This window comes from Lagopus muta, chromosome 11, assembly GCF_023343835.1.
Source record: "Lagopus muta isolate bLagMut1 chromosome 11, bLagMut1 primary, whole genome shotgun sequence".
Classification (NCBI taxonomy): domain Eukaryota; kingdom Metazoa; phylum Chordata; class Aves; order Galliformes; family Phasianidae; genus Lagopus; species Lagopus muta.
In genome coordinates this window covers 4,044,492-4,069,160 of record NC_064443.1, presented here as the reverse complement: position 1 = coordinate 4,069,160, position 24,669 = coordinate 4,044,492, and the positions used below count along the sequence as shown (strand labels likewise).

Here is a 24,669-nt window from a genome sequence, read left to right as displayed (position 1 = left end):
CTCTGTGGGTTGCTAGGCAGTCTCTCTCCTACTTTCTGCTAATGTTACTTACGAAGGGGATGAATACAGCAAATTCATTATGAGAACGGTGAGCTGAAGGGGAAGAGGACCTAAATACATGAAGTTTTGTTTATTCACTGCTGTTTTTGGAGGCCAACACTATAGCTCAGATTACTTTACACATTTAAATGCTAATTTGCCCAACATGATTGTTAGCCAAGTACCACCCTGTTAAAATGGAACAGGACCTTCCTCAATGCAGAGCTGCGTTAGTAGTATGTTTCTGTGTTGACAGCCAATGTTGGAAGTCAGGTGCTGGAGCAAGGCATAGCAAGGCTCCTCTGGGACTTGAAGGAAGAAATCTTTCACTCACTTTGACTGCCTTTCATGACTGAAAAAATGTTTGTTACTGGACTAGTTTACTTTCCTGAACTAATTAACCCAAATCTTAGCAGATATCTTAATTGCTTTGGCAAGATTCCAAAGCAAGCAACCACAAAGTACTATTGTACTACTACTCTGTTTTCATAATCATGAGTGTACCCATATATGTTAAGGTGCGCATTCATTACAATGAAATTAATATTATTCAAAATTCCTCTTCTCTGCCTAGTGCTACCTGTGATAAGTAGCAACTTGAACACTCATTTGAGATAGCAGGTATGCATGTATGTTTGTGGCAAGAGCAGTGAACAAATGGATGCACGGATTTCAGGTACAGGGCTTTGTGGGTTTTCAAGTGTCCAATTCCCTTACTCTCATTACAGCCTTCTGAGCCTGCAATCTATTCTGATTATGGTTTTGATTTTAGCATCCTCAAAATTACCTCACTCAGCACAACAGAACAGGAGATGAGAAAATGACCAGAGGCTTTGAATCCTTTTCCCAGAGTCAACGTATCGTGAGGGTAGGATTCAAATACATGAACTGCAACCTAGCAAGAACTTAGGCAGCTAAGCAGATTGCAAATGTTTTACATTACTGTGCTACTTGTTGCTTATCAATTGTCTCCTTGACTTGGCCCATCGCTGAGAACCACTATCTGCACACCCCATGTACCCCATGCATCCGCACAACTTTATCCCAAATGTAACATCACTACAGATACCTCACTAAGGAGCAGCTCCCACCTTTAACTCTGTTACGAAATTGCAATACAGTAAATTGGTTTGTTAAAAGAGCAATCTTCTCCTCCTTCACTCATTTCTGGAAGGTACAAGGCTCAGATACACTTAATGCTGAGATGCTTGTTTATTTCCATTGCTGATCTTTATGTTGCCTCCCTTTCTAATTGGCATCTCAGCCCTCAAGATGAGACTTGCATATTTTCATTTACAACCAGTACTTACTCCTGCCTAGAACACAAGTAAGAATGGAGTAATCTCATAATTCAGAATTTTCCCCTGAAATATATACCAGCTTTCCACTACAGTTTTGATGCATAAAGTGACTGACCACGTAAACTGCATGTAAACATTCAGGAGATTTTACCAGGATGAAAACATTTACATTTCTATGAAGAACATGATTTCTGGAGGAAAAAAAATCTTATATGAGTAGCTGAAACAGTTCTGAAACAGTTTTCTGTCTAATTTTAATGAAACTTTGTGAAATTAGAAATGCCTTTGGTTGGTTCGTAGCTTAAATTTGGGAATCTGGCAAACTGATTTTTTTTTTTCAATAAACATTGATAGGAGGCAAAAAAAATCTCATTCAATCCCAACACTAGAACATCATCTGTTCCTTTCACTAAGATCTATTTTCTGCAACTGCATACTACATGTACAGGGTTCATATCAGCAGGAACAGTCTCCATCATTCTTCTGTGATGAAGTCTGTTTGTATTGACAGCTTTCAGTTATTGAAAGCCATCTGGTGTTATGGAAAGATAAAGTCACTGACTTCTAAAGCAATGCCTTGTTTCAGTTGTCTTTAGTCCTCTCACAGTGCACAGTAAATCAGCAGAATTTATTCCTTCTCATGCATTTGCACAATATAAAGCTTCAGCCATTAAGCAGTTAAGGAATTCAGTGTTTTGTTTTCATTGTGTACAATATGAAAAAGCATGAATGCTTTCTTTGCCTTTTTGATACAGAGTATATATTCAGTGTCACAAAGACAACAGGTCTTTTTTTGTTAGCACGTTTAGGGACCAAAGCATGCTTAATTTTATTTCCTAGAAATGACATTTACAGGATTGTCACCTTTTTAGAAATAAATGCAGGAAATGCAGATAACTTATTTCAAATATGATGGTGTTCATTAGTGTCCCTATTTACTGACCATCATCAAATGCTCTCAGAAAGAAATATTTGGCTGTTGCCACATATACAGTGCCTGTCAACAGTTAGAGGCTTTTCAGTATACGAGGGCAGCTCCAAAAGTAACGCATCCTATATTATTACATTGCCCCCTGATGTCAGAGGCAGGTGTTGATAGCAGCAGAAGAGCAGTCTGACAAAATGGCATCTGACATGCAAGTGCATATGAAGTAAATGAATGTAATAGAATTCCTCCACGTGGAAAACTTTGCACACACTGACATTCATCAATGCCTGCTGACGTTTTATGGAGACCAAATAGCGAATGTGAAAACAGTGAGGTGAGGGTGCTGCTTTTATGCAAATGCAGTGGGATTGCATATTTTCTCAGCAAATTGGTAATTTCAAAGTACCTACTTTCTATTACAGAACTGCTCAACTATAATATTGCAGTAATAATGCAGACCATTCTCTGATAGGTTTTTTGTTTGTTCCTGACACTCTTTTAAGATTCTCACTGAGCATCCTTGAAGCTGGAGGAACACTGCAGATACTAAAAAAAACAGTATTCAGTCCTGATTTCCACTATTTTTTAAAAGAGCAAATCTATTGTTTATCAATCATTATTCCAAGAATTTAACTTGAAAATTAAGAAAAAAAATGGTATCTTTCAAAAAGTTAATTCTCAAGAATTATGTTTAAGAAATCTTCTTAAGAATACTTAGATAAGAAACTGCATTTTTAACGCTGTTTCTAAAGAGCGAAGTTTGAGACAGGAGTAAATGTGTTACAGAAATATGGGAATTGTTTGAATTTTTACTGAAAGCAACCTACATCACATATTAAAATAAGTATTCCACAAAGGAATTCCCATTCATATGTTCAATATAGACACCATGTAAGTACTAAATGATGATACAGAATGGTACATAAATCCTAAATGAAGCAAAATTTGACCAGGGAGTAAAATATTGTATATTGTGTATGTATTATTATTTAATTATTGCAGTTGAATGCTGATCCAAAGGTTTCAGATGTATTAATGAATCAACTTAATACCATGTATTATTCATGACCAGTAATAAATAGAACACATTTCAAATTCCACTGAAAATAATTGATCTAATCATATTTAATTGCTTATGAACCTTTCTTAAAATAGAGCAAAAATGCCTGGAAAAAAAGTACTTCCTTACCTTTGAAAACTTCAGCAACTGACTTAATGTTTTTTTTTTGTTTTGTTTTGTTTTTTTTTCTTTTTTGTGTGTCTTGCTGGCAGAAATATTTGTCAAGCTAAAGTTTGAAATATGTAAAGAGTTGATATACATTCTATTATTCTAATGAAACATTTGAAAATGGGCTTGAGGACATAAAATGCAAAGTAAAATTTAAAAGTCCTCATCAAATTATGGAGAATGATAAATCAAGTTGGGTTGGAAAAATCAAGCTCATCATAACATAGCTTCTATCTGAGTAAAAAACAGCCCTCTGCAACACAATCAAAAATTGGGAAGCGAAAGTTTGTCTCCCAAACCTTATTCATGTTTACTATATCACTCTATAGAGTGGAAACTGCTCCCTTTGAAAACGTGCTCTTCTTTTTTATATAATTTCCTCTTGTTTGCTTGTTTTTGTCACTTCAATAGTTACAGCACCTGCCCTAGATCCTGTTTGAGGGAATCAATGCACTAACTGCTTGATTCACACTTTCTCAGATTAAATGACCTGACCACCTTCTTCCAGCTGGCACTGGGGAAGATGGCAATGAGTCTCTCAGTAATCTTTTTATGGCTATGGCTTTTACTCATGCAACTTCTTTTTTCAGAGTCTGCAGTTAGTGAGTGATTGTAAGAAAATGATCTGTCTCTATTGACTTTTCATGGAAAGCAGGGAGCAACAGTCATAAAAGCATGGCTTTCTAAACCACAGCATTGCCTTTCTCTAGCCACTGCCAAAAGCATAAAATCCAAAAGCAAACTAAACTCAAGTCTGCAGTGTTGCCTTGCCCAGAGGTAAAGAACATATTTCCCCTTCTCAACTACACTGGCACAGTGCCATGGATGGGCACTTCACCACTGGATTCCAGCCCAGCTGCTGGAATTGTGCCACTGGCAACTGCATTTCAAAAACTCAGAAACCAATCAAATTTCTGCAGCATTACCAGGGCAAAATTAATCTATTTCCACATCCGTTCCATCTATATTTGGTGGTGGAAACGTGACAGACGATACCGGCAAAGTTTAGAAACTGCATAAAAGATGAACTCCAGTCCAGAGAGTTTATCGTTCTTAAAATGTTTGGTAGTAGTCAGCAACTGCATGGATGAAGGTGATGTAAGATTATTTTGATTTTCAAAACTATTTTGGAAAATTCTTTCACCAAGAGCTTTGGAAACTAAGGATATTTGATTTAAGAAAGAAAGTTTTTGTCGAAGAAAAGATGAAAAGATTGAAAATGGCTGATAAGGGGAAAGGAATAATTTTACTCATTTTTTTACAATAGAGGAAGCATGTGCTTCTGCTGTTCTATTTCTCCACAGGTAGCAATGACGTTAGACCAGCAAAGATGATAGTTAAAAAACAGGTCTTTACATACCATCTTATATGCTTTCAAGCAAATGATACATTGCCTTCTCTGCTGCTGACCAGCAAGCTTAGCATAAGCTCTCATTAAAATTCTGTAAGTTTGTTTCATATACTTCCTTTAACACCTGCTGCTCTGCAGAAAAAATATTGCATTGCATCTCCTCTCCATTCCACTAACATTCCTTTCTCTGCTCTCTCCCACCTGATATCGCAGGTATCCAAATAAGGGCCATTATGTTTCTACATCTATAAAACTTCTGGCACAATTTCCCCCACCAATACGTCATGAGATTATGAAAATTATGAACAATTGCTATTAAAGTATTAAAGATACCAATTAATTATGAGTCTGTAGCAGTCAGCCACTGATGCATCATTTTCTAGTCACATAAGCACACTCTGATAAGCTGCCACAGACATCACTGTGTTTGGGACCAGGGGTAGAGGAGGCTGCACCTGCAGGACAGACACACCAGCACCGAAAAGCTGGATAGAAATTCTGCAATGGAAACATGCTGGAACCACAGGCTGTGGGTGGACTCATGTTTAACAGCTCACAATTGACCTACTCATAATGACTTGAATGAATTTATACTTCTGCCCTCCGCATTCACTAGCATTGAGTTCCACCACTTAACTATTCATCCAGTTAAATAGTACACTCTTTTATGTTTTGCTAAATGCTCTGCATCTCTGTTTTGACAGACTTTTACCAAATCCAAGGCAGGGTTCCAGTAGGACCTCCTGAGTTACTGGCTGGCTGCCACTCAAACAGGCAATGGTGCCTTGGCTGCAGAAACAGGAGGGCTATGCTCTAATTTCAGGTCTAACCGTGTTTAAAGCCTCGTCCCTCAAGGAAAGGGAAAGGGAAGGGGAAAAGGAAAGGGAAAGGAAAGCAAGGAAAGCAAGGAAAGCAAGGAAAGCAAGGAAAGCAAGGAAAGCAAGGAAAGCAAGGAAAGCGTCTGTTTCCTATATATTGCCCTGCAGATTTACCACTGCTATTTAGTGAGCAAACCAATTGTCTGAGGAGCATCATGAATTGATACTGTTATCTGGAAAGCAACTACAATCTATTAATTGTCTACAATACCCACCAAAACTGTGATCCTGCTTTCAGCTCATATCCAATGAATATGTCTGCTACAGTTTATTTATTTGGAAAAAATATATTGTTTAAAGACTAAATGGAAAGAGGCAAAGCACTCAAAAAAAAGAAAAAGAAAAAGAAAAAGAAAAAACCTGAAAAAAAAAGGAATGTCTCTAGAAAGTCCCAGTAATAAACAAATTAAGAAAAAAATAAACTAATTAAATGTTGCCAAGTGACAATTTATTACCCATTACTGTTACACAAATAAATGCTTAACTGAAAACAGCACTGATTTCATGTTGCCCACACAATAACCTAAGCACTGCCCTCCACAAACATAATAAAATCTGAATGCCAAGGCAGAATAAATAATAAATATATAATTTGTAGTTAATAGTCTTTTTAAAATGGCAATCCCAGAGAACTTATGTCTTGTGCAATATAATCCTTTAAAAACTGTCACTGATAATGTAGGTCAGCAATCCAAAATAACAAAAAGTATAATTTTACAACAACTTAATCATGTTTTAGTCACAGCCTTCAACAAAGCTACGGATGTGGATAATCTCATCCCAACTCAGCAAAAACTGCCCCAGAAAACTAAGAAATGCCATACACTTAATCTACAACATTAGCCACATCCATAAAACATCTTAAATCCTCTTTTCATTTGAGAACTGTCATTTTCTATTTAATGTGACTTATGACAATAAAATTGAAAGGATTCAAATTACTAGAAAGACAGCCTAACATAAATATTTTACCACTTCAGCTACTTATGTATGTATTATATGTACATAAATAGATATTTGGATATAAATATGTAACAAAAGTATTCAATCAGTGCAAGTGCAGCTCAGTGTACTTTTTTAAGTACTCTCAAAATCTGAAGCTCAGGGAAGCACTGCAGCAAACACGGATCAATTTTATTCCAGTCAGTTAAGCTGTATCAAAAGGTTACTCATCTGTTAAAATGACTCGAGTAGAACACATTGGAAATGCTTTCCTACGGCGGCTTTCTCTTTCCAGGGTCAGTGCAGGAAGTTTGGGAGCCCCAATACCTCCCTCACCCCAAGCACATACCTTCTGGCTAGCACTGCTCCCAGTGCTTTCTCAGCCTTGTATCTGCAGGTCACTGGTAACCCATGGGCTTTAAATGGCACTGAAGCCTTGAAGAGTCCATATTTACAGAAAATCTTTTTTCTCCTTTAGCCTCTTTAATTGATGATTAAATTATGATTTAAATATTTGAATTTCATCAATGATTCAATACTGCAAGTGATGGTCATTAATTTAGGTATTTTACAGAACCATAGTTTGAGTGACTAAGCTTCAAAGTCCACCCTTCCTTTACTCTTGTATGCACATCAGAAGTCTCCAGTCCTAATGGCCAGATGGAGATTGGAAGTCATGTAGCACCTGCAGTAGACAAGTGCTGCTACCAAGGTTGCGTGCACAAGACTCCCAAGAAATTTGGTCTGGTACAGAGAGGCAAACTGACCAACTTCTGACTTGTTCTGTTGACTGGGACAAATGTGATTCTGTGGATGAAGTTGCAACTGCAGCTGACAGGGTGACAGTTGCAACAATGTGAAGATGACAACGTGGTGTGTACCATCTGAGGGAGCATCTCAGAGCTAATTACTGATGAACAGTAGCAGGAATCAGTTTGGAACCAGTCAAAACAAACAAACCAAAATTGACACATACTGAGATTTATGTGCCAAGAACCTCTGACATCTCTAGCAAGCTTTGGTTGACTATGTTATTCCTCTGCCTCAGATACCAAGAACTAACAATGACAAAAGGCATTCTGTATTTTCTGGAATTATTCTCAGCTACAAGAAGTTACTGAGATGCCACCTGACAGTTTAAAGAGTTTCAGATCACTAGGAGCTACAAATCCTATCACTAACTTTGAGCTTTATGAGAGGTTCAACAGTTACAAAAATCAGTTCCCTAGATGATTTTCAAATTGGAGAGGAAGTAAATAAAGTAATACAGAAAATTAGTTTCAGGCCTTCAGACAGACGCTTGTCATCACTTCCCTGTGACGGATTTGCAGTGGAGAATTTAATTTGGAAAACAAACATTATATGCTGATATCCTAAGTTTATTTTTAAACGCTTATCAGAAACATTCAGAGAACTGATGTGCAATTTTTCCTGATCTCCAGCCAGAAGCATGGAGTGATCCACACATCATTCCAAGCCACAAAAGTCTTTGATGCTGTAACTTGTTCCTCAGAGTCACTTGCAATACTTCTCTTCCTTCTGAAGAACAGCTTGCTTCCATTTGATACTGCCAATCTACAGTCTGAATTACTTTAGTATGGAAAGAAGAAAAAAGGCACCATGCTTTTATTTAATTATTCATCTTTCCCAAATGCTACAAACTCAGTCTTACATTCTTTGACTCCATATGTTGATAGTCCACTATCTATTTGCACGTGTTTGACACTAATGAAAGAGGCAACCATCTGCAAAGTAGGAATCTTACACATTAGTTTTATACCTAAGGCTAAACAAGGTGAGTCTGGACCGCCTAACCTACTTTGTAGAGAAGACCAAACTACAGAACAAAACATTTGAGCCTGCAATCCCTGGCCGTGCTTGACATGCCTTGCTTTCCTCCATAAGACAGCAACTCTCTGAAGACCAGTGTCCCAACAACACCTTCTTCAGGCAAAAGCAGTGAGTTAACTGCAGCATTCATTTTACACCTACGTTCAGCTCACCTTCATGGATGGATAAACAAGTTTTTTCAGACCTCTAGGCTGGAAAAATGCCTGCCCTCACTACACATTTTCATGAACATTCCTTAGAGTAATCGCCTTGTTTTATTATTTTACACAGAGGGATTCAGACTATTGTAAAAGAATGAGTTGTGATTAGAGCAGCAGGAACCGTACACCCAACTGTAAGATCTTACTAAACATGCCACTCAAATTTCACCAAAATTGTGTTGCGAGCCTAGTTCTTTTCTTAAGAGAGCTGAGCAGTAGAAAACCTTTCCTTTACACCATGGATTGGCAGAAACTTACAGTGAAGTTCAATATTAAAGTAAATAAATAAATAAATCACTAGAATAAAAAGTGCAGCTTAGGATTTGTATTCAGTGCCTACTTTTGTTAAAGCCAGGAGAGCTACTTAAAGTGTTGACATTGTTTGAGATCTCATTTAATTCTGCAGAGAAATGAATATTTAATTTACGTTATTTATCAATTGCATCAAACATTAAAGCATTTGGTCAAAAACTGAAAGGACATTTTGAGAAATCAAATATTATTTCCCTATTTTTAAATGAACCGCTTCACACTTAACTCCTAAATAAGGTTTTGTTTCAAAATGGAATAAAAATTAAAAGAATAAAGGAAAATGCTTATTCAAATTAAAAACACTTTCTAAAGCTCTGATCTGTGTGAAATGTAATGCAGACGGTTGTTAGAGTTAAGGTAGTATGGTTAGGTTATAGTTGGACTTGATGATCTTCAAGGTCTTTTCCAACCTGAGAATTCTATGATTCCAAATGTTTTGCAATTTGCTCCAACAAATTATCAATACACAAACACAGAACTTAAGTGGAAAATCACCAACAGCCAGATTCTGCCTCTGATTATTTACAAATTCAGCAGCGCTTTCTTGATTCAAATGTTCTTTGAAAGGTTTGCACGGATTGAAAATAAACAAACAAATGAAAGAGCAGTGAACTTGTATCCCAAAGTGCATCAACATCTGATGATTTCCTGCCAAGTCTGTAACAAATTTACACAAAGCATTTTATCGCCTCTCTTCGTGACAGGAAAATGCTTCCCTTCCTATCCTTATTTACAGTCCTAAACTGAAGTAAATAGCGTTTGGTTGGCACTGGAGCAACAAAGCAGATTATTGCCTCTGTTCTTCTGGCAGAATAAAAAATATGTATCTTTGCAGCCAGGATTTTGGTGCAAATGGCCACCAAATGTGCAGCTTATTTGAGTCTGTGTTTAAAGTAACTATTTATAAACAACCATATGGAAAAATATCATAACATATGGAAATCTATTTTAAAATAACAGGAATTCCAGAAAAGATCACTAAATTAAAACACATGTTTTGAAAATTAAGATCGACACAGGAGTAAGTGTACCTCTTACAATACTTCTTTCAGAGAAAAGAATCTAAGCAGCTCCTCCGCATTATGAAATGCATCACAACAGACTGAAGTTAAAAATTATGCTGAGCATCCCATCCTGTCATTTATCTTAATGGGCAATTTTAATGATATAAGCATAGCATATATTTTATATTGTATACATATATAAAAAAATTATTTGAGTACATATAAACACTACAGAATGCATAGGGAAGAAGCAGTTATGTATGCTAAGTAGCTGAAAATCAATACAGCTTCAATGGCCTAAATGAAAAGCAATACTAATAAAAAGTGGACTTGCTTTACCCACAGGGAAATAATTTTGCATAGACGTTCAGAGTAGGGAGCATCTGAAAGTAACAGCTGCAGATACACATATCTTCATCTTTCTAATCTCTCCTGTGTCTGGCTGCTTGCTGGGAGCTACCTGGCAGTTGGTGACTCCTGATGGGAGAGGCAGCTCATTTTTCCCATATACACTAAGGCAATGCACCAGCAACTGACATAGGTCACCTCCCACCTTCCTCCTCCTCTGTCATTTTTTACCTATTTCCCACAGCGCCCTTGCAACTTAATTGTACATGTATGACCAGCTGCCATACAAACTGTACACTTGCAGGAAAGCATAGTAGGAAGAGTGAAGAGCAGCAGCAAGGCACGTTCAGTTGTAAGGTAAATATGTAGACATTGCCACAGAAGGCCCCACAGCTCAGAGTAATCCTTAGTCATCACATACAGTGACCTGGAGAGAGGTATTTGCTGTTTGTTTCTTTCTGCCTGCCTCCTCATTTGGTATTTCCATTAGTTCAGAGAACACCTGAGGAGAACTCCAGTACCAATCTCATGTAGGCTATCTAGTGAACTGGGCTCCATGCAGTCTTAGCTACAGACCTTTCCAATCTCACAGTCAATCCCTGCAGGATGGCACCTCTGTGATGAGTTTGTGCAGTGAATGCACTGCTTTCAGGCGTGCAGTTTTGTCCACCCTTTCCTCTGCTGGTTTGTTTAGAGAGTTCAATTTGTATTCTTACTCTAGGACAGAAATAATCGCAGAAATGTCTGCAGAATGACAAAGTGCATGTTCTAAAGATTTTGAAAGAAAAACATGTAAATGTACTTCTCTTTTGGACAGTAAATAAGACATTTTCTTTAAGCTGTAACTTGTTCCAGTAGTGTCCTGCTCTTTTTTTTCTCATCTCATTCCTCTGGAATATCTCTTCAAGGATTTGCCAAGAATCCTGTTGCAACTTTTACAATACTTACATATTTCCAATGCCTCTCATTCTATGATATCATATACGCACTTGTGACCTGTCCCAGAGTCAGTGTGCAACCTTTATTTGCTTCCTTTATTGATTATCCTTCACTAAGAACAAGATGCCTTATTGCGATTCCTTTATACTGTCTTACTGCTCATTTAGTATTTTTGCACCACTTTTTAATTTAATCTGTAACAAATTTTATCAATGACTTTTCTCTTGCTGGGGGACCTGATGCCTTGAGCAGATGACAGGCTGAACTCACTGACCATACTAACGACTAAAAGTGTTCCAGAGAATGTAAATCAATTTACACATAAAACAGCTCTTTGTGTTTATCTAGTTCTTTTTAGGTGCCATCGTTGTAAACAGTGAAAATTTCACCCTGTTCTGCCAACACAGTGAGCTAATGCGTGGACCCTGTCTCCCTCCAGTGGCACGTCCCACTGGCCATAAAGTCTAACATTAAAGTGCTGTTAGTCTCCCTGACACTCGGGTGATGTCTCTCCATTGCCATGGTTGCTAGGGGGCTGTAGGGAAAGCTGGGAGAGATTCCATGTGGCCTAAAAGCCCTGGGCAAATTACAAAATGACCCCATTCTTTCAACAAGTCCCTACTAACTGCCAGAATCTGCTATTGCCTGCTCAGCTTGCTGTTGCTTATGTAGCAGTAGCAAGAAACACAAGAAAGAACTGGGGAAGTGGGGAGGGGGGGGCTGGAGGGTGGAAGGAGACAAACTATTTGCTCAGTGCTTGAAATAAGGCAATATTTTCCAAGGCAATAGTTGGACCTTTGAAATCAAATTTGGTACATAACAAAACACTACATAAATTTCACAGCGTTAAGCTGCTGAAAATCCAGGGCTGTATCTATATACATAGATGGCATAATCAGTCAGATGGCCACATCAGTCAGTGCTACAAACTAACAGTCCTGCAGTTTTGTTTGCAATTTTGATTGTTCCTTTCCCACAGCAAACTGAGATATATATGCACAATGGAGTGACTTGTGTGTGAACAAATATCGGGCTATTCCATGCACTGCAGAGGTTTTTTTTGTTTCATTGATTGTTTTTTTGTGACAGGAGAAGACCCTGAGTGCGTTTTCCCCATGCATCTAGAAATGCATATGCTCAGTGACCGCAGTGCAGATTCAACACAGCAGTAAATACATTCCTTGGAGCAGGGCTAACGCAATGTGCTCCCAGACTTGCCTTCAGCCAGTCTTTGGAGCAACTGTGAACAGGTTCCCAGGAGTGATTTATGGTTTTGTTAAACATCTCTGTCTGTTCAGCAAGTGCTGCATTGCAGCTATTTGTTGGTCTAGCTCTTCTTTAAAACCACTTAAATAATTTGTAATGCAAAAGACAAAGAGCGTAGTAAAATGGAAGATTCTCAATACACAGATTATAAAATGCACGGCAGGGCAAAATGTTTTTAAACATTGCACCAGCCTTTGTACAGTGCTTACCTTACGATTTAAAGCCTCAGTATGACTGAAAACAGCAGAGTTGTGCAGAGAAGAATCTGTTCTTATTCAAGTTTTAATTTTAGAAAGTTGGGGAAGGAATTTAATACTTAAAAGGAACAGGAGAGCCTCACAACTGCAGCAATACCTTTTTTCTCTCAGAGGCACAACAGCTTGAAATGTAGATTCCGTACCAAATAAACAACACTGCTTGTTCAAAAATACACATTAGAGTTGGAGTTACATACACAGTAAATTCAGCTCAGGATTTTCATACCTATGGCCCTTGCACAGCCTTCTGGCATTCACTCCTCTTTTTTACATTCACAACAGTTCATAGCTGTGCATCGTAACTGTTTGGTTTGGAAAGTGAATACCTACTGATGTAAACAATATAGAGAATGAGGGGGAAATGGCAGGGGAAAAAGATTACAGAGCTTTTATCAGAACTGCATAGGTATGATGGGAACTGACTTTCTCTTCTTTTCATTCCTACTGTTTATTTTTTTCTCCCCAGCTAATTCTTTGAACTAAATGTCTGCATGATTACTTGAAACAGTGAAAAGTGCAGTAAATTGCTGAAGGTATTACTAGACTTAGTGATAAGGTTGGTATGATGGCAGGCAGGTGATCTGCTGCGGAACCTTTTTTCTATGTACCATACTTAAAAACCAGGCTGACTGTACTCTACTGAATGCATTCTGTTCAGTAAGTTCCTCATTAGAATTAGGTTTCTCACTTGTAACATTCCAAACAAACAGAAGTATCAAAACACTTATCCAGATATGAGACATCATTTCATTGCCAACATACTGATTTTTTTTGTTTCTTCTAAATTTTGTGAAATAGAAAGAAAGCCTTAGGACTTCTGATTAGATAAAACAGTTACCTCCACTTTTGAGGCTACGAGTTTTTTTATTTCCTGCCTTCAGAAACATGGGCTTCATTTGGCCTCAAGATGGCGATGCGATTGTGATAGTTGCTTTCAAGGCTGCATGGACTAGCAGGGGAGCGAGGGGGAATTAATCTCAGTCGTTTATATTTCTGCTAAAAAGAGACTCCTTGGCAATGAATCAGAACGATGTTACTACTGATGCTCTCATCACAGAGAACTGTGCTTGGAAATCACAAGTTCAGGAATGATAAATTCCTTCATATTTTTCCAGTTTAAATAGAACAGGACTGAATGAAATACCACCTCTACATCGGTGTCCCACAGTGCTCACACACACTTGCATACCATATGTAGGCTAAATGAACAGGAATTGTTAACAGCTGTGATGAATTACAATCAAAAGAAAATAATTGCAGGTCCATGCCAAAAAAGAGTAATAACTAGAAAAATACACTTATGCTAATGAGAAAACAAGGAGATTTTAAAGAAAAGTAAAATTTTCAGGCAAAAATAACATTTTAACTTGCATCCACTCTAAGTGGATGTCTACTGAAAAAACACATTTTCTCTGCAACTTATATCCAATGTAGTACATTTTTTTTCCTCACACAGAGCATGGGAACAGCCAGAGCCATGGGCAGGGACACCTTATATTAGATCAGGCTGCCAAATCCTTGCCTTGAGCACCTCTAGGGATGGGGCAGTGATGTCTCTGAGCGATCAGCACTGATGTTAATATCAAACGTTTTCTTTTGGTGATTTGGTTGAAAGGAGAGAGTGCTCTCTCAGCAAGTTGTTGGATGATACTACTTGTAAGCTTTGGAGATAGATCTACAGTCTGGAAGGCAGGGCTGGGATTCAGAGTGATATCAGAAAGCTAGTAAAATAGGAGACAGGAACGTCATTAACACAAAAAGCAAATTCAAAGTCCTTCACCTGGGACAGAATCATCCCACGTAACAACACGGACTGCACACAGACTTAAGAACTGAAAAGGACCCGGTGCTTTTGTAGAGCAACAGATTGGACACGAATCAGCAGTGTGCTTTTAAAAATAAAACAAAATAAATCAGTTGCATTCTGGCCTATATTAGCAAGAGTCTATGTAGAACACTGAGGAAACTTAAGCTTTTGTCATGACAAATTTCAGCGTGTCTGCCACAGCATCACAACGGAGTAACTAGAGGTTCTCTCTGCAAACACCCTTCTTGTCACTTCTGTTTCTTTCCCCCTTGGCTCTGTTCAGAGAAGATGGAAAAAGAGGACAAAAAGCTGAGCTACTAGATGTGCATCGTAGAAATGTTTCTGGCATCAGAAATTTTACTGCAACATTCACACTTCATCACTGCAAATGAAAGTTCAGAGGAATTTAAAAACAATTCTAACTGTGGTGGCTCATATTTTGTTGTGCCTTTTATGTAATTCATATTTCATATTTAAGGTCATGAGTAATTGCTTCACAGGTAAAGCACAACTGTCATTCCCCCAAATGGAACTGCATTCTGTGAAATTCAGCCCCAAAACCATGTTACTGAACTTTATTCAAGACTTTTGTAAACACCAACTATTCAGAAAAGACTGCAACTATAAATCATGTCCACCTCTACAGATGCTGTAATGAATATTTCCACTGAAGCAATAGTTTTGTATGGTTTTTTGTTTTTTTTAGTTTGCATGTGAATGTTTTAAATAAATTAGTAAATCAGCCAGATACAGCACACAGGCATGCAATAAACAAGGAGATTCTATTCTCACTTCCCTCTACACTTTAAGGATCCACAGCTACAGCAGGGATTAAATTTACCACAATTTCAGACGCAGCAAATTGTTTTGTCTGCTAGTCCCTAACAAAGAATTTAAGATCTCTTCAGCACACAAATATTAGGAAAATCTCATTACAGGGAATCAAACTTTTTTCCTGCAGAAAGGAACAGGGAATACCACTCACAAGCACAACTACATATTAAGTGATTTACATCTGTTGAGAGGTAACTAGAACCATATTCTGAGGTCAGACTTGCACATAAGAAGCATGATAATCCTATTAACTTTTCAGAATACTTCTTTTGTGTGAGTTAGAGCTCAGGAAGGACCCCATGTTTAATCTATAAACAGCAGCTATGTCTTCCAGATTGGAGGTAAAGGAGCACATTTCAAACCAATTTGAATATGGGGGCTATGGAGACCTTAGTGCTGATGAAGTAAAGCATCACTGAAGCTGGAATATGTTACTCTATTATCATGAAAAGTGATCAGTATGAGCTCTGCAGATACTCAGGACAGAACATGGAATTTTCAGACCATGAGGGCCCAGTCTGCTGAAAACATAAAAATGAAATAGTTTTCAAATGCTGTGTTCTCTAAGAGAAACTGAAAAGACAGATGAATAGCTGCTTAGAAAGCTATAACAAACCATGGAATGCAAATTACACAAAAACAAAAGATTCAAGAACTTCAGACTAAAGCAAGCTTTGAAGAGAAACTCAATCCACAGTAAACATAGCTGGCACTGTGGTTCAAATACTGCTCTCCTAATACAGACACACAGTCTTCTTGGAACATCATTTAAACAGACCTCCAAGCAAAGAGAAAAACAACGTCTGCTAGTACACATGCATTATACTTTGATACTGTGGAGTAGATACAAACAAACAAGGAGTGAAGATGAAAACTGAAAACACAAATATTACGGTTAGTTCAGCTGTCTCCTAATTTCTCCTTGACAAAAACTTCTAGAACAAATTCAGAAGTGGCTCATGGAATGTTTTGGGATATTTTTTTCTAATTTTTTTTTTTTTTTTTAATGCAAAAGAATCATGGTTTTGAACATTACTGTGTTCTGCTTTGCAAGAAAATGTTAAAAATATATCTTCTACTTTTACAATTGTGATGCCAAGCTTCTTCGTTATCTTGAGAAGTGCCAAGGACACTACCCATAACCCAGAAATCTTCTACCAGAGCTGATTTGTCTAAACAAAGCTCAATTTCAATAAAATACACTTTTTTCAAAGTACAAATAATGCTCTAAAACCGTTTCACCACCTGTGCTACAATTAAGCGATCTACATTATTGCTAATGAACTCTGTTGTGAACTATGGAGCCTATCCTATTTCATCTTTCCCACAAAAAGAGATAAATCTTTTAAATTCCAAAGTTTGCTAAGCCTGGAAGTTTATTAGATAAAATCACACTGAAACAGAGGGAAAAAATATTGGCTTGTTAAACCAAAACATGAAGCCTTCTTTAAAGACACTTCAGTATCAGCTGAGCTGTATGTGCTGGACCAACTGATGGAGGCACATGTGGCATTGTGCTTCTCAGACTCCTTGCTTAACACTATGCTTTGGAAATTGTCATGGCAACAATGTACTTCTTTACAAATGGAAACAGGATGGTAAATAGGCATATAAAAACCCCCTTGTAAACTGACAATAACTTGTTTAAGCTTGCATGCCCTCCTTCAGTGACAAACAGCAGCAAGGGTGTTGGTTGCATGTGGAAAATCCAGAGAGGCAAAATCCTGTTAAAAGGCTTCTTGTGTGCCAGTGGACAAATGAAGGAAGCAAAACCTAAGTAGCAGGTCTACCTCCTGCTCACATGAGGTCAACAGACATCACAGGTGGAAGAACACGTACAAGAAACGAGTACTTGTCACTTTGTGCTAAGACTGTAGGTAACTTCAGTTGTCAGAACCACATAATAAAGTGAAACGCTAGTTAAAACTGAACATAATAAACGCATGCCATCCATGTTCTCAGATAAGCATATTAGAGACATTAGAGACATTTCATGTTTCTGCTGAGATGAATTAAGACATAGAGTTCACTTGAAATGGGGCTTGGTGAATTTACCACAGTATGTGTCTGCTAAGTATTGCAAACAAATGATTGGAAGTACATGAAGGAATTCTGCTTTTTTTTTTTGCTCTCTCACTGTGCTAATTTCTCAGGAGAACTGAGGATACCTTTATTCAAGGCTAAGGCTAGATGTTAGGAAGCCATAGCACATCACTGGGTTCCTAACTCCATTTCCACAACTGTTCTTTTACCTCTCATCTATGCAGGCACAGAACAGTTGCTGCTTTTAGGCTGAATGGCATTTCTACAAGATTAAATTTTCATTGGAAATTTTTGTATTTTAGATTTTTTTTTCCCCTAGTGTTTTCTGTTTGGTTAATCTTTGAGGGTAAGAAAAAACACATCACCTCGTTTACTAATGGTATCAACGTCTATTGTCTTTTGCAACACCAAACCAGATAAGTAAAACACTGTTTACAATCTGTTAGCTATTATAGAGCTTGTAGCATTTTCCCTCTTTGATATCACAGAAATAACACATTATTAATTATTTTATTGTAGTAATCAATCATTAAAAAAAAAACCAAAAAACTCAACTTAAGCCAGCATTTTCATGTCCAACTCCACTCTGGAAATACCTGAAAAAAGTTAATGCTTTGAGTGTCTTGCTGGACCTTTATCTCTTCATGGTATATAGAGACGACTTCTTCAACGTCAATAATGATCTGAATAACTGATTTCTATATTACTCTTGACTGAGATTTAGCTTTGGAATGAGCACAGAAAGGTACAGCTCTCAAATGGCTAATTTAGAGTCATGTTTGTTCCTGATGAAACCAATAGCAACACTTTGCCTCTCAGTGGCAGAATGTACAACAGCAACTGAATACGTCTGAAAATTCTGATCTGTCAGCCAAGGTAACTCTCTACTAAAAGAGTAATACAATCCAACCCAACAAATGTAAGCAGTGATAGCTTTAAATCTCTATCTACAACTCCAAATCTCCACCAATAAACATCTACCCAGGAATCACCTGCATTCAGATTTTAATATCAATAAACTTTTGCGGTTTTTCCCAGACAAAGAAGAAAATAAATGCATGGGCCATGGTCCTACCTGTGGGTCAGACAGTCGGGAAATGTCAGGATACAAATAGAATTTTATCCCTTCAGAAGCACCTGGCAACGTTACCCCTCGAATCAGAAGAATCATCAGCATGATATAGGGGAATGTGGCTGTTACGTATACAACCTAGGAAAAACAAGCAAACATTAGAAAATCATTTTCTTCCAAGTGCAATAAAGTGCATCGTCTATCTTCCAGTTAGATTTTAAAACACTCAAATTATTTCTGGAAGAAAAGGGGCCTTTGATGCCTTTGTTCACACAGATGAATGTTGTCTTTCAACCATATTCCCTTTTAAATGATTTACAACTTGCAGGAAAGGTCAATATTTTCAATAAAAACGGTGAAGTTTCTAAATCTATTATTTACTCTGGTTAGTGACAGTTGGCTGCACTGTATATTGTGGTGTACACATACACTATACAACTACTACTCCAAACACTGGTAGAGGGACACTGATTCAGAATCACAAGAAATTCATTGCGTTATCTTATATGGAGTATAAAACAACACATGCAATGAACTCTCAGCCACCTAGTAATTACTAAACTGATGTCATATGACTGCCTTGCTTGCAAGTCCGTGCTTGAAGAACGAACATTTCATAAACATACACAAATACTACGCATATCCTTCTGAGATCTGCTGTGTTACCCTTATCAAGTGAGGCATTCTAAGGCAGTGCTGAAACCCAGTAATTTTTGTTTTTACTTATGTGGCCAGATTTTTTTCAGAAATTGGTGTTCTTTAGCAGATGGGGAACAACTGAACATTTCTGGAAACCTGTGAGAAGTCATATTTTCCAAAGAAAAAAATGAGCAGAATTTCTCTAATTATATAGTCAGCTAGCTGAGAGCCAAATATAGCTATTCAAATCTGGAGTTGGATTAAATGATTGATTCCACATCACTACAAATATATTTCCTCTAAGAAGTATTGTAACTTAAACTTAATTCTCTGTAACTATTTCTATCTGCACAAAGCAGGTCCAATATACCCTAACATGAGATGATGCTTTAATATATCTGACTTGCACAAATCAAAGTGAATTAAACTGCAAGAATAGGGAGCAACATTTGGTAAAAAGATATAACTTGTAAAGCCCTCAAAAACAGACATCTCAAATTCAGAATTGTAACATCAGACAACCCATGACAGGACAAACACATTTTCATGACAAATGAATGGAATTTTGATTTTCAAGCCACATTGAATACATAATCCCAAATATGAAATCCTGTCACGTGTGCTTCACGTGGCACAGACAGAAAAGAAGAAGTTGAAAACATGCAGCAGATCTTTGAATGTGTCCATCTGCCCAAGTCATACTTAGACACCTCATTCTTCCTGGCCTTAATAGGAGGTAATTACCTACATATCTTTCAAGTCCCCTATCCCTTTTGAAAATACAAATAATTATTTTCCCAGGAAATCAAACCAACCATTATAAACCTGTAAAGTGCAAAATTCTGAATTGATTAATTCATAGGTCAACACAATGCAAAATGGAAAGATTTATCCCACTACTTTCTTCTACTATTATTGACTTAGTGAAAATGCAAACGAATATGACTGAGTTCAAATAGATATCGTCTCAAAGAGACTGTCCTCCGTAGCAAGGCTCAAAATGAAAACAGAACGTGGGTTAATGAGAAGAAAAAGAATGAACACGGTCCTGATCTGAGTCCTGTATTGAATGGAGAGAGTTGGGATCCCCTTCCTTTCTGGCTACAATACTGAAAAAAGATAATAAATAGGGAGGAAAATTGGTTCAGTATTTCTGGCAATAAATGCTAATATAAATACCCAAAACAATAAATGAGATACCAAGGAAGTACACATAGGAAAGATACAGCCTTCCTGAGCTAACTAACATTGCTGGTAGCTTCTTTGCTACTGCAACAGGTACTCAGTGTGCTGAGAGGGGAGGGAAGGCCACTATTTGTAGTTAGTGTTTGAGTATCCCTGTGTGTTGGTGTACTCCATTCCATTGTGTCCAGTTTATCATTTGTCACTGTGCTTGTTTTATTATGCTTCTCAAGAGCTCACAAAATTAAAGAGGATGAGGCATTTTAGAAATCAAATGTCATTATTATTATCATCATCACATCTGTAGGCATTAAAAGTTTCCTAAATAATTTTCTTTTCTTTCAACACATCAAACCTCTCTGAATATAAATGTGAACACAACTGTTTCTAATTACACCACATCCTGTTTTAATTGACTTTAATTGCTTGGTATGTTAATTTGCATTCCAATGCTCAAAATGCTTTTTTTAAACTTGTCAGAGCTGTGCCAGTATTAGAGGAGTTGGAAACAAAATAAAAATGTCTGGCATGGTGTTTCTTGCACTTAGTTCTCACATTGCAATATAACAGGGAAATCTACAAAGATGTGTATACATATCACTATGTAGAAAGACACCATGAGCTTTGGCTGCCATGAACTTTAAGTATCAAAACATTGGAACTTCAATTAGCAGAAATTTAAGAGACTTAGATGCTTATGTAACATAAGTTAGGTAGGCATATAATTACACAATGAAAACTGACCTAGCTACCAGTTTGTGTCTTTTCATACCAAAAAACCTAGATCTGGTACAAGGGTACAGATCAGACTATGAGGACTGTTGAACTTCCCATCCTAAATTAAAAAGGTGCTTTTCAGAACAGTCTGGCAAGACCAATCCCAGATATTCAAGTGAGAGTGACTTGTGAGCAAACGTAGAAGAAATCTCTGATAAATCTACGAGAATAAGGAGGAAGCTCCACATGCAATGAATTGAGCAACACAGTCTCAGAAGTCTAAAAGCTTAAATGGAATAAAGATTTAGCATCACTTGATATTTTAGAACGTTATTTCCCTTGAATTCCTCTATTTTTCTTTAGGAGATAGGCAAAAGTAGCAGCAATGATGGAATCATCATCAATTTGCCATAAATCAGAAGAGTTATACTGAGAAAAAGATGTGACTCCATGCTTTGTCCATCTTTAACTTTCATTTAGAGTTTTTGACTATTGGCTAGTCATTTAACTTATTTATTTAGTGGACACAATGACCACTGAAAACTCGATTGACAGCACCAACTTCTTTTGTCAGGAAGAGACTGCTAAAGTTTGCAGGTATCAGTAGCATACAAGGCTTGTCTACAAAGTAGAAAAAGATGAAATTACATCTCCAGTGCAGTACATTTGTGCAGAGAAACAACTTGGGAACCAAAAATTTCACTGCCCGAGTGATGTGACTGAGGAAAAGAGTAGTTCTTATCCTGCTTTACAGTACTAATGTTAGTAAAATTGTACAAGGAATTATTTCATCACAGTCTGTGTCTTTGTACATATGCCAATGTATTATAAATGTAGGCACATATTCCCTTAAAAAAAAAAATCTACATGCCACAGTTTACCCAGCCATCCTGTTCCACTAATAATTTTTCAGTTTTTCAAATTTTAACATCATAGATCTTAACAGCAGATAACGTTATGATTTTCTTTTACAACCATACATGCTAATTTTTCCATTCATCATTGTCTGAAAGTCTTCTGCTGACATGACACCATACCATCTACGAATATACAAATCACAACAGAAGAGAGATGAGATTTTTCAACGCTAACTGGATTTACAAGAACAGTACAAAGGAATGACAGCTGATTCACAAGTTTTTTCAAAACTATGTCAAAAAGGAAAAACTCATTTTCTAGATCTACCAATATTTTTAAGCTAAAATTTCATATGCAGAAAAGAAACCAAACAAAAAGCCAACAAAATACCAGATAAGTGGATTTGTAAGAAGTATGAGTGGGGTAGAAGATAGATCTAGAACAACAGATGAGGGCTCTTTTTTCTCTGTGTTTTTCAGATTTACTTAGCATCGTTTACTGTTTTTCTTGTTTGTTAACCCATAGAGACAAAATTGCACCAGAATAATCTTCTTAACCACCCTTAGACCAGTTTATTGTTCACAAGACACAGAGTCTTTTGCAGCTGCTCATTATAAACGTGTGACAACAGTTCCACTTGGTATAGAAAGCAGCTGAAAAACCAACAGGTAAGAAATTTTAGTAGGATTTCTGATGCTTATTTCTTAGCTCTGAGGAAAAAAAACACTGGGAATGCATGGCACAGTAGAAAATTAGGTGGCAAAAGATAGCTTCAGAAAGGTATAAAGGAATCTTAGTAAGTGCACAGTGATTACAGGAAGTAGAATATTAATCATGAAATAGTAACATCAGAAATACATAAATAACTTTAATTTCAGATCACACCAAGTTCAATGGCTGAGGAACAGGAAAGTCTCCATTTAGCAGAGCTGTGCAAGTCCTTATTTTAATGCGTGCGGTAATTAAGGCAATGAATAAATAAATAAATGTCAGAGTCAAGCTGATGCAGTTCTCTTTAGAATTAAATGAAAACTCCAAAACTTCATATCAATACAAAAAATCTATTCCATTCCATTTTGTCTGTGTTCTTTTTAACGAATGGATGGAAGATCCATCTTGACTGAATACCTTTAACAAACCAAAGTTAATGTTCCTAAGCTTCATTTAAAAATTAAACATGGGTGAAGATACTTTTCCCCTGTATTTGTTTCTAGTATCAATTATTATTTAAATTGGGTCTGATTTTATGATCTTTGCAGCATTTCCCAAATTTCATTTCAACAACATTTTCTGTGGCTCTACTCAGAAATTCAGGAGGAGGATAGGATGGCAAAATATTTGACTAAGTGGAATCTTAGTACTCTGCCAATCCAGGATTACAAAGAACATGAGAAAGTAAAGAAAAAGTACCAAAGACAGACAATAACAATGAACTACAGCAGTTTCTTCCGAAGTAAACAATAAACATAGATGAATTCCTATTTCTATACATATATATTTCGTAAACAACATAAAGTGTTCTAAATTTATTACTTGAAATTCTTTCTCAAGTTATTACCAGCTGGCTTTGTTTCCAGATCTCCCAGGATTATTGAGATCAAGATCTGTCTTTTCTTCTGAAATTGTTCTTCAAGATTGTTGGCTATTTTGATGTGGCCTTACATTGAATTTTCAAAATGTATTGCCTAGGGCAAATGCAAAGTTCTACTTCCATTTATTTGTGTAAGATTTCCTACTTCAGTCAATAAAACTACCTAAAGACATTCATTTCTTAGGTTACCAAGAGAAACTAAACTTAAATAGTAACAAATATAGTCTCAGGGATTTCAAGACAAGCGTCCTGTATTTTATCCTGCTTGAAGAGCATTTTATTACAGCCATAAATGAGACAGCATAGAACTTGAACAGCAAATAAAACACACGTGCACTGAAACTATGCTTATCTAGAATAATGGTTTTTTTATTATTTTTGCTAGCAACCTAGTGCACAAAGAGAAAGACCTGTTCTATTCCAGTCTTCCTCACAATAATACAGGAAGCACTTCAAACATTTTCACTAAGCTCATTACTGCAAGCAAAAGTGTTTACGTGCAGCTCCCATCAAGTAGTGAATTTGCAGAGACACAAATATCTCAAAATCAAAGACTGCTATTTAATCAAGTAAAAGTCAACTTTAAAAATCAGTCAGGAAGAATTTTAAATATGAATTAGGACTAATTAATCAACTGAGGATTTTTTTTCCCCCTACAATTTGTAAAGGTCTTCAAAAAGTTTAAGCTTTTATAAATCAAAGCTTTTTTTTTTTTTCAGAACCTTCCAGACCTTTCAGACTTCTTGTTTTCTGCTACACATAGCTAGCCAGATACTGATATGAGTTATAAACAGGCATAGAAACCTGAAATTTTCTTAAATAGCTTTCAATATGGGCTGAGTTTCTGATGATTCTGATATAAGACAATTCAATTTCTACAAAATGAATGTACAGAATTGTCCCTTACTGGGCACCTCAATTTCCAGTTTACTGAGTTTAGACATGACAGAAATGAGGTACAAATAAGGCACTAAGTGGACTTCATTTATAGCTAATTTAGACATGCCTGTCCAGATCTCACTGAAGGCTCTATCCAGTAGTTTTTGATATATTCTGAGAATGTTTAACCTATGAAGCAGATA

General features: G+C 36.9%; 1 protein-coding gene across 3 annotated transcripts in view; it reads right to left on the bottom strand.

The window, feature by feature from the left end:
* SLC6A11 (solute carrier family 6 member 11) overlaps positions 1 to 24,669 on the bottom strand; it is a 104,767-nt gene that overhangs the window by 22,995 nt on the left and 57,103 nt on the right. For all 3 annotated transcript variants that reach the window (XM_048957830.1, XM_048957831.1, XM_048957829.1), the window contains one exon: positions 18,604 to 18,738. In XM_048957830.1, coding sequence (XP_048813787.1) covers positions 18,604 to 18,738 — 135 coding nt within the window. The remainder of the gene's footprint in view (positions 1 to 18,603; positions 18,739 to 24,669) is intronic.